The sequence below is a fragment of the Myxocyprinus asiaticus genome, chromosome 42 (assembly GCF_019703515.2).
Source record: "Myxocyprinus asiaticus isolate MX2 ecotype Aquarium Trade chromosome 42, UBuf_Myxa_2, whole genome shotgun sequence".
In the NCBI taxonomy this organism is placed as follows: domain Eukaryota; kingdom Metazoa; phylum Chordata; class Actinopteri; order Cypriniformes; family Catostomidae; genus Myxocyprinus; species Myxocyprinus asiaticus.
The window spans coordinates 17,497,905-17,511,725 of NC_059385.1; the positions used below are offsets into that span (position 1 = coordinate 17,497,905).

At 38.5% G+C, this 13,821-nt stretch overlaps 1 protein-coding gene across 2 annotated transcripts in view; it reads right to left on the reverse strand.

Moving 5' to 3' along the window:
- The window catches only part of LOC127432958 (microtubule-associated tumor suppressor candidate 2-like), a 99,162-nt gene that overhangs the window by 33,794 nt on the left and 51,547 nt on the right, over positions 1 to 13,821 (reverse strand). For both annotated transcript variants that reach the window (XM_051684502.1, XM_051684501.1), the window contains exon 4: positions 11,532 to 11,738. In XM_051684502.1, coding sequence (XP_051540462.1) covers positions 11,532 to 11,738 — 207 coding nt within the window. The remainder of the gene's footprint in view (positions 1 to 11,531; positions 11,739 to 13,821) is intronic.

Sequence of the window (13,821 nt, forward strand, 5' to 3'; positions counted from 1 at the left end):
ACCTCTATATGCTCTTTAATATAATTACTCCTAACACAACCCAAGTTTATGAAATTAAATAACCATGATACACAACACATTATTGAAGTTTAATGTTTCTGAACTACAAAAGTGTGATAAAGGGAGGTACTGGAATTGTAGAAAGGGCTAAACAGGCCTGGCAGAGCTCTAAGAAACACCCTTTCTCTTGCTCTCTCTTTGGGAGGCTTAAAAGGGATAACAGAAACGGAAGCCAGCTGAAACAGAGGGGTGGAGAAGGGTCGGGCAAGGAAAAGCCTAGCTTTTCTCCAGTCAATTAGGGGTCTGACTTCTCATCTGCAAAATATCCAGTGAAAGCTTTCAGGGAAATATCCTAGATGGGATTAAGGCATGTAGTCATCGGTACAGCACTAGTAGGATCCTCTGATGCTATAAAGAGGAGAGAGTAGGTCAGCGCTCGCTCAGATGAGGGTTAATGCAGGCAGGCTCTGTCTCAACCATTCACAAGCAGTCTACAGATCTAATGTACAAAAAGAGACACACTGAATGGTGTGTTTAATCTGTAGTTAAAATGATTTGTAAAGGAATCCACCCCCAAATATTGCTCATTCAAAGTAAAACACAATCTTTTGATGCTGCAATTTTTTTATATGAAAGCCAGACCACTAAAAGAACAAGAACAGGTCAATTAAAGGCATAGTTCATCCAAAACTTAAAATTCTGTCATCATTTACACACCATCCTATTGTTCCAAACCCAACTTTTTTTTTCTGTGGAACACAAAAGGAGATATTTTTAGGAGATGCCAGTATGCCAGTCTCAGTCACCATTCTGTTTCAGTGCATCTTTTTTCAACACATTAAAAGTGAATGGTGACTGAGGCTAAAATTTTGCCTAATGCCAGAATTTCAGTTCTGGTTGAACTACCCTTTTACAGATTTTAGTGTTCTGAGATTCAAACTTCTTGCTAAGATCACAGCACATCCAAGGGAAAATAAATAACACATTTAATTAAATCCATTAGAAATACTGCCATTCAAAATCTTCAAAGTGTTTTAAATAATTCAGTATAATGATTATAATGCATGACTCAATGATTGTGCATGCATGACTTTTTTCCAGCGCTGTTTTAGGTTAGTCTATGTAGGCCAAATATAAAATAATCTGTCCTTTTCAGCAATTCTGACTTGAAAAATCATATGTGACTTTATTTGCTAATGTGGAACACAACAGTTTTGAAGAATACTTTCTTCCATAAATGAAAGTGGATGGTGACCAAGGGCTGACAAAAAGCACCATAAAAGCATAATCAAAGTAGCCCATAAGAATCATGGACTATATTTAGCATTTTCCAAAGCTGTATGATAGCTTTGCATGAGGAACAATTGAAGTTTAAGTTTTATACAAGGCAGAGCACTGTGACACTGTGATACTTTACAGAAGAGGTCGTGATTCACATTCACTGTATGAAAAAGAGCAGATTGGACATTCTGCAACAAATAACTTATTTTATTTTACACTTCAAAGAGAAAGTCTTACAGGTTTCAAAAGACATAAGGGTGAGTAAATGATGACAGATTTAATATTTTGGTCAAACAACTCCTTTAACACTGTGAGAACTAAGGTTGTTGTGGGCCTGAACAACCAGTCTTTACTTTATACAGTTGAGGCTGTGATGAAAGGAGCATTCAGACAATTTGTATTGTGTGTATTGTATGTAAAAGTAGAGAAAAAACTCATTAGCATCTATCTGCGCAGAAGGATCATATATCATATGTGTAATCAGGTATGACTGCTCATATGAGTATTTGTGTATGTTTCTGTGTGTGAGAATGTTCCCATGTGTGTGTATGATTGCTGTGGTGTGGTTGTGTGAGGAACCATCTGTTCTCAGTAGTGTGGATGAGTCAGAGATAGGCTGGAGTGATGGCATCTGTGCTATCACACCTCCCCCCCTCTCAACTGCTCCTCACTTTCAGTAACACCTTCCCTCTATCACATCCTTTCCCTTTCTTACTGTTTTCTTTACATTTTCTCTTCTGCCGCCACTTATCACTTCACTCATTCCAACTCTTTTATGTTATCTTCTTCCAGTTTGTTTTTACACTACATTTTGCAGAGTTCACTAAATAGTGTGCACTATAAAACTAGTACACTAGATAGTATTTTTTTTTTTTACTTTTATGAACCCTAAAATTTCAGTATTAATGAATAGCAATTGATTTTACACGACATTTTGCAGTGGACTAGGTAGTGTGCACTATAAAACTAGTAAACTAGATAGTAGGGGTGTAACGATCCATCGATCTGGATTGATGCATCGATCAAATTACTAACGATACGATGACATCCGCAATTAAATTGGGCTTCCTTTGATATCGTGGTGCATTTGAATTCTACACGAGTATTTTCTATTTTAAAGCACTTTGGAGAAATTCAGCCACGTCAAACGGATAAACAGACCTCATATTCTGACAACTGCTGACGAGGGAAAGAAAAAATACCTGCTCTGCGCCCACATCAATTACAAGACTTTTCACATCATCACCTTTACTAACATTTATCACAGTAAACTGTAAGATCATTTTTCAATACAACTGTTGCCACGAAAAAACACGGATAGCACATACTCACCTGTCGTTGGTATGTAAGTATTTTGGATTGAAAGACTTGCTTGACTCTTATTTTGTTGTGGATGTCCCAATCTGTATACTGGATTTGCACTTTTCAGAGAGCTCATTAAAATATTAAAATGATATTTTGGTTGCAAATTGTGTAAAATAGGCCCATAATATCGTAAGACTCTGAATCGAATCGAATCGAAATCGTATCGTGGCAGACTTTGAGGTATCAGCAAACATCGGATTGCTGGCTAAGAGAATCGATACAAGATTGAATCGTAAACTTGCGATTTACACCCCTACTAGATAGTATACAATTTTTTTTACATTGATGAACCCTAAAAGTTCGGTATTAATGAACAGTAAATAATTTTTTTACACTACATTTTGCAGAGTGCACTAGGTAGTGTGCACCATGAAACTGGTACACTAGATGGTTTAAAAAAGAATTCTTCTATGAACTCTAAAAGTTCAGTATTAATTAATTTAATTTTTTTTAAAAAGTATGCAACAAGGGGTCTGTGGTATGAAGACACTATATTAGAATGTAGCGTGTGTCCCAATACTGGAGAATTGTCTTCTTACACTCAAAACAGCCTCATAAACATTACATGACTGTGGCAAAATTTTAACAAAATGATATTGTGTGGCTCCTTACACACATCACGAGCTTTTCCAATGTGAAATATCCTCTGTGTAGCACTTAAAGAGAATTACATCTACCTCCTTACCCTATACCTTTAACCTAACAATTAACTTAACAGTGTCATAAAAAGCAAATGTGATCCGAAAAATGCAATTGCTGAAGCAACCACGTCATTTTGTGGTGGTTATATGACACTTTCGGATCACGTGTCAACTTGTGTGCTCTTCTGGACTCATACCCCAGTCTTTCACATTGCAAGTGCAACACTTGATCAGTTGAGCTACCGTGTAACTTTATAAGCTTTTAAATGTAGTTGGTTAAGTAATGCAAATGATATGCAATTTTGCTCGTGATTTGTGTGAAAGTGAATAAAACTCATTGTTGTAGTAGCACCTTGAGTGTTCATTTCACCAGGAAACTGCCGCGATGCAACAAGCCACATAAAAATCATTCCGCAATAATGTTGTTATAGTAACGTGATTATATGACAACAAATTGCACTCTAAAGTACTTTCACGTCACCAGCAAATACTTTTAGCGCAAAGTATGTAAATTGTGATGAAGCCAATATTATGTATCAAAACAAGTACCCTAGGTAGTGTCTACAGAACAAGTATGTTCTGCAGTGTAAACTTCAAAAGTAGTGCACTTGGTAGTACACATGCTCTACAAAACTTATACTGTACATAAAGTAGTGTGTACATGGTAGTGTGTACTACAAAACTAGTGTACTAGGTAGTGTAATACAAAACTAGGTTGTGCACTAGATATTTCACTGCAAAAACATTTAAGTGTGCTAAAAAAATACAGTAATTTCAACTAACTCTTCCACTCTCTTTTCTCAACAGCTGTCTCAGAGTGCAGTACACAGTGCTGATACGGTCTGCTGTAACAGAACAACTCAAGCATGAGATATGTGTCAAGGTCAATATTACTTTTGTTCATACTTGGGGTTAAGGGTTTATTATAAACCCCTAACTGTAAGTATTAAAATTTGGTCCGTCACGAGTTCGAATTAAGGGCGTGCTGAGTGACTCCAGCCAGGTCTCCTAAGCAACCAAATTGGCCCGGCTGCTAGGGAGGGTTGAGTCACATGGGGTAACCTCCTTGTGGTCGCTATAATGTGTGGTTCTCGCTCTCGGTGAGGCATGTGGTGAGTTGTGCGTGGATGCCATGGAGAATAGCATGGGCCTCTACACGCGCTCAACAAGCCACGTGATAAGATGCGCAGACTGATGGTCTCAGACGCGGAGGCAACTGAGATTTGTCCTCCGCCACCCGGATTGAGGAGAGTCAACAACGCCACCACGATGACTTAGGGCGCATTGGGAATTGGGCATTCCAAATTGGGGAGAAAAAAAAACTAAAACTTTGGTCTATAACAAGTCTTGTGCTACAAACATGAATGATGATTCTGCTATTATTTTTCTAAGCAATTAGACTTAAGATTTTCACCTGGTATTGGCTGAAACAAGCAAAAATACCATACACTTATACTGAAGACCCAAGCCATGTCTAGGGACCAGAATATCACAGACATTTGAAGAGGGGCTCTTTGATTTATGCCAGTAAGTAATCATCTAGCAAGCACCCAGAACACCCTAACAACCACATATTAAAGCCCTGGCAATGACCCTAAATGCACTTTTGAAAGGGTAAGCATCAGTTTGAGAATAACCTCCATCAGAATGCAAAAGCAAAATCCACTGGCTTGGTCTTTTCCACAATGAATATTTGGACACTTTCCATGGTAATAAATAGAAAGGATGATTAATCAGTTTCTTAATAGAATGGCCCTTTTTAACCTTTAGACACAAAGGTATATAGGCACAGAAAATCAATGAAAGCAGCATCACCTCGACTGAAGGTCATTGTCTCCTTTGTGTGTTGTTTAGGAATGTATATGCATGTGTCTGTGTTGTGTGTGTGATATCACCTCCACTCTTGCTTTAATTTGCTGTGGCTGGAAAGGTCAAGTTTGAAATATTTATGCCTGTTAGTGCGCTGCTATAAAGAACCCTAGGTAGTATATACAGTTGTGCTCAAAAGTTTGCATACCCTGGCAGAAATTGTGAAATTTTGTGGCTGAAAACTTTCTTGGTCTGTCTGACCTTGGCTTGCTATCAAGAGATCCCTGAATTTTCCACTTCTTAATAAGTGATTGAACAGTACTGACTGGCATTTTCAAGGCTTTGGATATCTTTTCATATCCTTTTCCATCTTTATAAAGTTCCATTACCTTGTTACGCAGGTCTTTTGACAGTTCTTTTCTGCTCCCCATGGCTCAGTATCTAGCCTGCTCAGTGCATCCACGTGAGAGCTAACAAACTCATTGACTATTTATACACAGGCACTAATTACAATTTAAAAAGCCACAGGTGTGGGAAATTAACCTTTAATTGCCATTTAAATCTGCGTGTGTCACCTTGTGTGTCTGTAACAAGGCCAAACATTCAAGGGTATGTAAACTTTTGATCAGGGCCATTTGGGTGATTTCTGTTATCATTATGAATTAAAAAGGAGCCAAACAACTATGTGTAATAAATGGCTTCATATGAACACTATCCTTAAATAAAAGACAGTTTTTTTGCATGATCAGTCATATTTTCAAAATCAATGCCAAAATTTCAGCCAGGGTATGCAAACTTTTGAGCACAAATGTATATATATATCATTGTATAGGACCCTAGGTAGATTTCTAGAATTATATCCAAATTTGTATATTATGTAAATAGTATGTGTGATTACAATTAGAAAAAACCAAATCATAGTATGTTGATAATAGTATGCCAAAGGTGCCAGGATCTCATACACCTGAAAATCACTTAAAGCAGCACCACCTTCACTAAAGTTTATTGCCTCCTTGCAGTTTTTGTGCAGGCATGTATACTGTACATAGCATATCGGAGGCGATACGTGTCTGTGTTGCATGTGATATCGCCTCCGCTTGTGCTTTGCTTTGTTATGCCTGAAAAAGGTCATGTTTGAAATGTTCACATTTGTTAGTGTGCCTCAATAAAGCACATGTCAAGTTGAACATTCTTTCCATTGAAAAATGGATAAACCCTGCATGATACTGCACACTGTAAGATGAAATGCACTTTTACTGGCATTTCTTAAGTAGAACAACTTCAAACACCCTTACAACTTTAATTTCAGACTCTTCATTATTTTACTTTAAGAAGATCTGAAAGATTCCAGTGACCAAAGATGAGTCATGTTCATGGGACAGCTGTCATTGAAGACAACCCCTATAGACAATAAACTGGAGCGGAAAGAGCATTAGAGACAGAGATGAAGAAGAAAAAGAACAAATTAAAAGAGTTTCTGGCATAATCCCATGACATCACATCCATCAATTCTGCATGCAAGCTGGGAGCCCACTCCAAGGAACTGACAGTTAGCAATCTCCAAAGATGAATTACACCAAAAAAAAAAAAAAAAAAAAAAAGGATGATACAGATAGATTTAACCACTGGAGTCATATGGATTACTTTTATGCTCCCTTTATGTGGATTTTGGAGCTTCAAAATTTTGGCACCCATTCACTTGCATTGTATGGACCTACAGAGCTGAAATATTCCTCTAAAAATCTTCATTTGTGTTCTGCAGAAGAAAGAAAGTCATACACATCTGGGATGCCTGGAGGGTGAGTAAATCATGAGAGAATTATCATTTTGGGGTGAACTATCCCTTTATGGAATCATAGGGGCCCTACTGACATGAAGGCTTCTTCATATTGTTCACAAGTAGCCGAAACTGGTCTGCTTTGCGCATTGTGGTCAAGCTTCTGGTGTGTTCAAGTCACGTCGGAATTATCGTATTTACTAGTTGAGCGCACATGAACTGCACCACAATGTCATAACTACAAGTGGGAAACTCAGGATTTCCTTTGAGCCCAGACTTTCCGAGCTGGGAGTGTGTCGTGGATCATGAATCATGGTGGAAGCAAATTGTTATTGGTGATAATTTAGTTTTACTTGAGGATTTTGAATGTGCAGTTTAGTTTGTAAGCATTTTTCGCACTGTTAATGAAGAATAACTACATTTCCCATCATTATATGTGGCCGCAATATAGATGAACATTAATTACACACCTAATGTGTGGCTTTGCTCTTCATTTTGTTGCATTGGTGCAAAAAAAAAAAAAAAAAAAAAGCATCCTGTTATCGCTGGTAAGTGAAAAAGAGAAAAAGAGTTTAGTCAGAGTTTTTTCTGACTAAAATCACTTAAACACATCACATCATATTTACAATTTCCAACTTCATAAGTACGAACTCCTCAGGAGGACTTGAATGCACCATTAGTGAAACATAAAATCCAACATGGCGGACAAAACAAAGGAAATGTTGGTTATAGATACACATATATTTCATTCAATAATATAGTATAAAAGTATAGATAAAAAATTGTGTAATTTAAAAAAACTATCATTTTATGCAATGTTTCTGTGTACTACATATTTTTATGCTAATTAGTGTATTGTGGCGTTAGCTTAGCAACATGCTATCGACAAACTCTTTTGTGTCTATTGTGATTCGAGTCTCTGAGTGCTATTTGTGTGGCATAGTCTACAGATTTGCTGCCTAAGTTCAGCATTCCAAATTGGTCACTTATGAGATTCCATGAGATGCATTAGGGGCCGTTCAGACCGAAAGTGTTCTTGCAATCCAAAAAGCAAGATACAGTGCAGCAAATCTAACAGAACGTGGGTGTCTAGAGACTCATTTAAACGGTGCTGTGCTCCTGCACTTGAAAACAGTGAGACCGCCCGTCTAGCATGTTTATACAAATACTTGTTTGGTGTGAAAGGCCCCTTAGAAGGCAGCTACCCATGTAGGCAGTAGGCAGCAAGGCAGCTCACTAGCATTTGGAACAGAGCTTTTACACTATAAAGAGCCTCTGTCTGGGCCTTTGCTATCGTCAAATGACACTGGGTCTTCTTAGAACCTCACAGTCAGAGGCCAACAGCTTCAAACGAAGAGCTGCCTCAGTGTGGCAGCTCATATAAGCCTGCTATTAACTATTCACTCCCCTACTGAGAGAAAAGGGGGAAATGACAGACAGAGACAAAGACAGATAGATACACAGAGAAAGAGAGATTAATGTGTGTAATTATCAATTAATTGTTGTTTCTTTTTTCATGACTTATTTTCATTTGGTTCTTTAGCAATAACTGTCTACTAAACAGCTACTGCAGAGACAATACAATTGTAGTGTTTTTGTCAAGTCAAGGAAGCTGGGTGAGTCCAAATTGAAATTGAAATGAGAGAGAGAGAGAGAGAGAGAGAGAGAGAGAGAGAGAGAGAGAGAGAGAGAGAGAGAGAGAGCGCGCTCTGCTTACAAGGTCTCCAGCTTGTTCTTTTGTACTATGATAATAAAATCACCTAAAGATTCAGTCATCAGGTCTGGAACAAATTATTGTCTTCTCCTTTAAGGAATAGTTACCCAAAATGAAAATTCCGTAGTTATTTCATCAACCTAATGTCCTTCCACACCCGTATGACCTTTTTATTAAGTGGAACATAATAGGAGATGTCAAGCAGAATATTAATGCTGTTTTCCATACAATCAAAGTAAAAGGGGGTGCTGGAGAGCTCCAAAATGACAAAAAAAAAAAAACCCCACCATAAAAGTAGTCAAAATGACATGTACGCAATATTCCAACATAGCCTTCTGAGGCTGTACGATAGCTTTGAATGAGGACAAGATTTCCAGTAAATGGCGATTATTATTATCATTCCTCACACAAAATTTGTGAATAGTTTTAGAATCTTAGATAATAGCTCACAATTCATAAGGACTACATTAATGGCACTTTTACTGTGCTTTTTTAAAAAAAATGTGGAACTCAGCATCTGTCCCCATTCAATTTTATTGTATGGAAAAGAGCTGTTTGAATATTCTGCATATCATATTATTTTCCACAGAAAGTCATATGGTTTGTAGTGTCTTGAATATGAGTAAATGATGACAGAATTTTCATTTTTGGGTGAACTATTCTTTTATGAGTTTTCTTAAATAATTTAAACAACATCAAGTCGACGTGAGACTAAGAAATGCTATGAGACATATCTCATCTCCTCAAACACAACAAATTGCTGTCCTGCCTCCACATGAGGACAAAAATGAGAGGCAAATATTGACTTGGCGCTCAACCTATCTGAAGCAGCTCTAACACTAATGACAGCTTAATAAGTCCAGTTGCATTTGCCATCATCATTCACACTCTCCAATTCAAACGGATTTAGCCAATTACAAGTGGACCAGCCTCAATCAGTCAGACCTGAGAAATCGATCAACTGTCGGCGACACCCGGTCCCAGAGGGAGGGCTCTGGTATATACAGAAAGCCTGGGTCAATATTTCACTCTGATACAAAACCAAGCCTAAAGTAACAGTCTGTCATTATACCAGACTTAAAGTATGCCACACATTGCCCTTGTTTACTGAAGGGGACAGGTGGTAACAATACAGGGATGCACTCTGAGTATTTGAACATTGAACTGCTATTTACACACTTAAAGATAATTAATATCTGAAAACAAAGGCCAAATGGTGTTATAGCCAGATTAGTGAGAGTTAATGCCCTATCATTTTATCTAGTGCGTGACCACTTTTTCCTCCAGGGTCCAGGCATACAGACAGTCAATATAGAGTTGAAACATCACCAGAACAGCAATCAGTCAATTAACGACACTTCAGAGTGAGAGAGAATCACTCATTTGCACCTCTGACTTACATATTAAATAGTGTGGAAGGATTGTGAAAATACACAGCCTACATATACTGTAGATGTCATATATGCACACTTAAACAAACACATACATTACATACTATATATACTGTATATCCTGTATATGCCCTATGTATTTCTCACACTATCTTTCTTTTGTGGGTCTGTTTGCTCCTTATACACAAGACTGTAAATGCAGAGGGATTCCTCTTCCCAAACGATCCTCGTGATAAAAAGAACTGATGACATAACTCAGATGCCTAAATCTGCAGCCACATCAACTGTTACCGGGAGAAGCCCTGCCAATATAATTTATGTAGGTTGCATTAAAAAAACACACGCGGTGCACACAGTTGCCAATTTTCAAAGACGGACCTCTCAGAGCTGTCTGGAGTCTACTGCAGCAGAACTGAGCAGTCTCTGATCACACTGAGGATTATTTGTGTTGACTCATGCTGTGCATTATGAAAGAAGACCACTTAGATCAAACAAAAAGTTACTTTAGTGACGTAAAATCTAAGGCCAACAAACGAAAAGTCCTTGTTGGGTTTTTAAAAGTAGTTCACCCAAAGATTAAAATCTGTCATCATTTACTCACCTTTGTAATATTCCAAATCAGGTTGACTTTCTTTCTTCCATAAAACACAAAATTTTAATGTTTGAAAACATCCTAGACTTTTTTTCTTTTTTTACCATATAATAAAACTGATAAGGGATTGAAGCTTTCAAACTCCAAAATGGCAAAAAAAAAAAAAAAAAAAAAGAAAAAAAAAAAAAAAAAAATTAAGAAAGACAAAAGCACTATACTACTAGCATTAATGTAGTCCACACAACTCCTACACTATATTCCAAGTTTTCTGAAGATTTAAGATAGCTTTGTGTGTAGAAGACTGAAATTAAAGCCATTATTCACTGATAATCCAATCTATGTCAATGGACATCAATAAAAATATTTTGGTTATGTGACACGCAAGAGACAATGGCAATGATGTGTCAAATAACCTTCAAAATGTCTCTTTTTATGTTCCAAGAAAGAAAGTCATACAGGTTGGAACAACATAAGGGTGAGTAAATGATGACAGAATATTCATTTTAGGGTGAAATTTTCATTTAATTTCCCTGTCGTACCATCTGCATTTTGTTGTTGTTGTTGTATAATGCACTAAAGATCTCATGATGCCATATTACCAACTACAATAGTGAGAAGTTAGAAAATGGTAATGAAGGTGGATCTGCACACTGCATGTAGGCGAAGTTTATAAAATGATGCAAAGAGCATTATAATTAACTCTAAAAAGTGGAGCATTTTGCTTTTTATGTAAACTGTAACTCAGGGATCTTGCAAATACCATGAACAAGATAACAACGTACTCAGGCACAAGCATCTTAGACAGCATTTTACATTTCAGAAGATATAAAGCAAATCTGTAAAACTGATACCATTGTGCCGGCTCTACAATCTGATTAGATGAGCTCTATATAATATATGAATAGCCTTTATATGCGCATCTGTGACTGAATGTATGTGTGCTTGCGTTTCACTAACTTACGGTAGGCAGGTCGGCAGGGGTCACTCCGTGTGCTGTCGGTGGAGTGGTTACTGGACACAGAGGAGATGCTGGAGCTTCTGACAAACCCAAAGGCAGCTAGACGAGCTGGCGGGAGACGTGAGTAACTAGGAGGACGCAGACCAGACTGAGCTGGTTTCGGCAGGAGGGATTTAGCATCTAACCCAGCAGCCACTGGCTTTCTCTGATCTGAAAGTGAAGAAGAGCATGATAGTACTAATACTAATTGAAGACTGTAAGCTTTCTCAGACCAGTGATCACCATTAGTTAAAAAAAAAAAAAAAGAAAAGAATTTTTTTTTTTTAAATAAAATAAAATAACATGATGCCTCTTTTACTGCTCTTTTCAGCCTACTTTGGGTGTACATGTCACAATGGGGGTCAACTATGCATAACATATACAGTACTTGTTACACCGCTGTGACAAAATGAGGCATAGAGAAGTTTTCAGCAGGGTACAGGATCATAACTGTTACATTTAAGAAAATCATGCAGAAAGTTAAATTAGGAAACACGAGGAACAAAGAAAGTGTCGTGTCCTGAAATGAACTGTTCCAAGCAAGCAGTCTGGCCTAAAAGAGACTCACAGTAGGACGGAGAAAGAGCTAAAGAGAGACTGTGCTGTTTTACAGCTTTTCTACTGTGAGAGGTAAAGATCGCTTCAAAGAGTGCTTTAAAAAGCAGAGAAAGCTCCTGGAAGGATCATAAAGAGGCTTTCTGCTGTCTGCCTCCTCTGACCACAGCACGACACACTGTTCATCACAACTGTAATATTCACATGGAGAAGTGCCACATTTCTCCTTTCACTCATTCTCCACTCGGTATGCACTTAAACTTAATACAAATTGTTTTGTCAAATATAATGGCCTCAATTGTCTCAACAATACAAAACAAAACAAAAATGATAAACAACAGCTAAAAAAAATAAATAAAAAAACAGTAAGCAAGAAAAAATTTAATTAAACCCAATATGAAGGATACACCCACTCATCCATCTATCCATCCATTCATTAATGCTTCTATCTACACTATATTGCCAAAAGTATTCGCTCATCTGCCTTTAGACGCATATGAATTTAAGTGACATCCCATTCTTAATCCATAGGGTTTAATATGACGTTGGCCCACCCTTTGCAGCTATAACAGCTTCAACTCTTCTGGGAAGGCTTTCCACAAGGTTTAGGAGTGTGTTTATGGGAATTTTTGACCATTCTTCCAGAAGCGCATTTGTGAGGTCAGACACTGATGTTGGACGAGAAGGCCTGGCTCGCAGTCTTCGCTCTAATTCATCCCAAAGGTGCTCTATCGGGTTGAGGTCAGGACTCTGTGCAGGCCAGTCAAGTTCTTCCACACCAAACTCGCTCATCCATGTCTTTATGGACCTTGCTTTGTGCACTGGTGCGCAGTCATGTTGGAACAGGAAGGGGCCATCCCCAAACTGTTCCCACAAAGTTGGGAGCATGGAATTGTCCAAAATCTCTTGGTATGCTGAAGCATTCAGTGTTCCTTTCACTGGAACTAAGGGGCCAAGCCCAGCTCCTGAAAAACAACCCCACACCATAATCCCCCCTCCACCAAACTACACAGTTGGCACAATGCAGTCAGACAAGTACCGTTCTCCTGGCAACCGCCAAACCCAGACTCGTCCATCAGATTGCCAGATGGAGAAGCGTGATTCGTCACTCCAGAGAATGCGTCTCCACTGCTCTAGAGTCCAGTGGCGGCGTGCTTTACACCACTGCATCTGACGCTTTGCATTGCACTTGGTGATGTATGGCTTGGATGCAGCTGCTCGGCCATGGAAACCCATTCCATGAAGCTGTCTACGCACTGTTCTTGAGCTAATCTGAAGGCCACATGAACTTTGGAGGTCTGTAGCAATTGACTCTGCAGAAAGTTGGCGACCTCTGCACACTATGCGCCTCAGCATCCGCTGACCCCGCTCTGTCATTTTACGTGGCCTACCACTTCGTGGCTGAGTTGCTGTCATTCCCAATCGCTTCCACTTTGTTATAATACCACTGACAGTTGACTGTGGAATATTTAGTAGCGAGGAAATTTCACGACTGGACTTGTTGCACAGGTGGCATCCTATCACAGTACCACGCTGGAATTCACTGAGCTCCTGAGAGCGGCCCATTCTTTCACAAATGTTTGTAGAAGCAGTCTGCATGCCTAGGTGCTTCATTTTATACACCTGTGGCCATGGAAGTGATTGGAACACCTGAATTCAATTATTTGGATGGGTGAGCGAATACTTTTGGCAATATAGT